The following is a 2,860-nucleotide window of genomic DNA, read 5'->3' as shown; positions in this document are numbered from 1 at the left end:
GGTTTTACCTCGGAATGACTAGAATCACGTCGGAGCAGTTATTAGGGTCGTCACCTGCTGATTTCTCACACAACAGGCACCTGAAACGAGCTGATGCTGTTCTGAGCAACTCTGAATGTGTCTCAACCTGCAGACCGAAGCCATTGCGTCACACCGAGATTCCGAGGCTGTGATTGGCTGAGAGAGAGCACAGCGGCTGCAGCAGCCAATCAGAACGCTGCGCCTCAGATGCCTCCATCAGCGGTCTCTTGAAGTAAAACGAGGAGAGAGAGATCATCAACAATATTAGATCGAAACTACTGACTAATAAACATAAAGATAGAAAGACAGACGAACCTAGACGAGAAAACACGAACGGGAGTTTAGCAGCACAGGTAGGAATCGGAAAGAGAATCTGGCTGCACTAGATGAAAACATGTACTGAAAGTTTAATTTTATGTCATAGTGACTTTAAACTTAAATTAAATACCTGCCTTTTATTCTCTAGTTTAACAGACATGCATCTGTAAAATCGCTGATCTGTAATAAATGTAACGATAATTATTTAATTAAAAAATAAAAAACAGTTTTCATTATTCGGCATTATTATGAAAACTCCGAGCTCTGTGTTTCTGTGATTATAGCTGCTGTGGATCGGAGTCATGAACGAGCGCTCGATCGCGCGCTGGCTGACACACATCGGTCTGCCGCAGTACACGCGCGCGCTGGAGAAACACACCTACGGCCTCGAGGTGCACACGAGAGCACTTCACTCTCATAGTTCAGAAAACTGTTATAACATGCGTTTGTCACATTCTTTACACACTTATTATTACACATGCGGTGTTTATTAACTGACGGGTTACTTGGAATAATCATCTGTCACTTATCAATACTATTGGGTGCCGTCAGAATGAGAGTCCAAACAGCTGATAAAAACATCCCAATAATCCACAGCACTCCAGTCCATCAGTGAACATCTGGAGAAGACAAAAGATGAAACACATCCAGCATTAAGATGATTTTAACTCAAATACATAGAGTCTATAATCCATAATAACACTTCCTCCAGTGAAAAAGTGTTCTGGTCTGAATCGGGAGAGAAATCTGCACAGATCAAGCAGCGTTTAAACAGCTAATGTGTCTGGATTTTGATTTGAGTTAAAATCATCTTAATGCTGGATGTGTTTCATCTTTTGTCTTCTCCAGATGTTCACTGATGGACTGGAGTGCTGTGGATTATTGGGATGTTTTTATCAGCTGTTTGGACTCTCATTCTGACGGCACCCATTCACTGTAGTGCATCCATTGATGAGACACTGATGCAATGCTACATTTCTCAAAATCTGATGAAGATTTAAACTTATCTTCATTTTCAGCAGACTTTTATATTTGGGTGAAATTGTCTTTTAAATAGTGAAATGCTGTGTGTGTGTGTGTGTGTGTGTGTGTGTGTGTGTGCGCGTGTGTGTGTGTGTGTGTGTGTGTGCGCGTGTGTGTGTGTGTGTGTGTGTGTTCGTGTGTGTGTGTGTGTGTGTGTGCGTGTGTGTGTGCGCGCGTGTGCGTGTGTGTGTGTGTGTGTGTGTGTGTGTGTGTGTGTGTGCGTGTGTGTGTGCGCGTGTGTGTGTGTGTGTGTGTGTGTGTGTGCGCGTGTGTGTGTGTGTGTGTGTGTGTGTGTGTGTTCGTGTGTGTGTGTGTGTGTGCAGGGTCTGCTGTTAGTAACAGAGGATGATCTTAGGCTGATGGGAGTTGAAGATCCCGGTCACAGAACGATCATCACAGGTCATCTCCAGCAGCAGAGGACACAGGCTGAGAGAGGTGAGCACACACAGATGATGATGGTCTGTCTTCAGCTCTTCATGTCTGATCTCACTCTCTCTGTCTCCTCAGAGAACAGCTCTGCAGTGATGACTGGCACTATGAGCCGTAAGGGCTCTCTGGCCTCGTCTCCTGACATGGTCAAACCCAGCACAGACCTCTTCCGTCACAGCATTGTGCCACGGCTGCGTCGCCGTGACAACCAGAGAGTCTCCGCCTCCTGCCTCGAGCTCCCATCCCACTGTGACGAAGACCACGCCCCCTCCTCCAAACTCAAACACAGGTTCCCTTATGACCATCTTTAATTCATCTTTATTTCTGATTAACTACATTGACACTAACCAAGTACCAAATGCAGGTAAACCTGTCTTTGGTGAGTATAAATGACAGCATGGTTTGCATGCATGCACTCTGTTGACTTGTAGTTAAACAGCAATAGATCTGTATTTGAATGCCGTCATGAGTTATCTGTGTCACCAACATATGCAGTATAATATCATCTAATATAATATGCAAATACCAATCATGAAGAGAGATATGCTGTTAATCTCAGATTTCTGTGACAGTTAAACTCGTGGACAAAACTGAGCCTTTCTTAAGTTGGTTTGGAACCCCTATTCAAGATGGTCTTAATTAGCATATTCTAATGAATTCTGTCATCTAAACTAAATTCATTATAATAATATAATAACTATATAATAACTAAACAAACAATTAAGTGTTCAACTGAGTGCATAAGACTGGAGTACTTAAAAAATGGGTAACACTTTAGAATAATGGTCCATTAATGTTAGTTAACTGCATTAGTTAACATGATCTAAGCAAGAACAATCCTTCTACAGCATTTATTAATCTTAGTTGATGTTAATTTCAACATTTACTAAAGCATTATTCAAATAAAATGTTGTGCTTGTTAACATTAGTTAATGCACTGTGAATTAGCATGAACTAACAATGAATAACTGTATTTTCATTAACATTAACAAAGATGAACAGATACAGAAATAAATGTATTGTTCATTGTTTGTTTGTTAATTAATGAATTAACTAACATTAACTAATG

At 41.3% G+C, this 2,860-nt stretch overlaps 1 protein-coding gene across 2 annotated transcripts in view; it reads left to right on the top strand.

The window, feature by feature from the left end:
• Positions 1-248: 248 nt before the first annotated feature.
• The window catches only part of sh2d3a (SH2 domain containing 3A), a 14,064-nt gene continuing 11,452 nt past the window's right edge, over positions 249-2,860 (top strand). Inside the window, exons 1-4 of one of the 2 annotated variants that reach the window (XM_059554958.1) lie at positions 249-374; positions 624-731; positions 1,686-1,797; positions 1,870-2,080. In XM_059554958.1, the coding sequence (XP_059410941.1) occupies positions 642-731; positions 1,686-1,797; positions 1,870-2,080 (413 nt within the window). In that variant the 5' untranslated portion in view covers positions 249-374; positions 624-641. Of the gene's footprint in view, positions 375-623; positions 732-1,685; positions 2,081-2,860 lie in introns of both variants that reach the window. The other variant, XM_059554957.1, reaches the window with a different exon arrangement.

Source organism: Carassius carassius, chromosome 7, assembly GCF_963082965.1.
Source record: "Carassius carassius chromosome 7, fCarCar2.1, whole genome shotgun sequence".
In the NCBI taxonomy this organism is placed as follows: Eukaryota; Metazoa; Chordata; class Actinopteri; order Cypriniformes; family Cyprinidae; genus Carassius; species Carassius carassius.
This window is presented reverse-complemented; position numbering and strand designations above follow the sequence as displayed.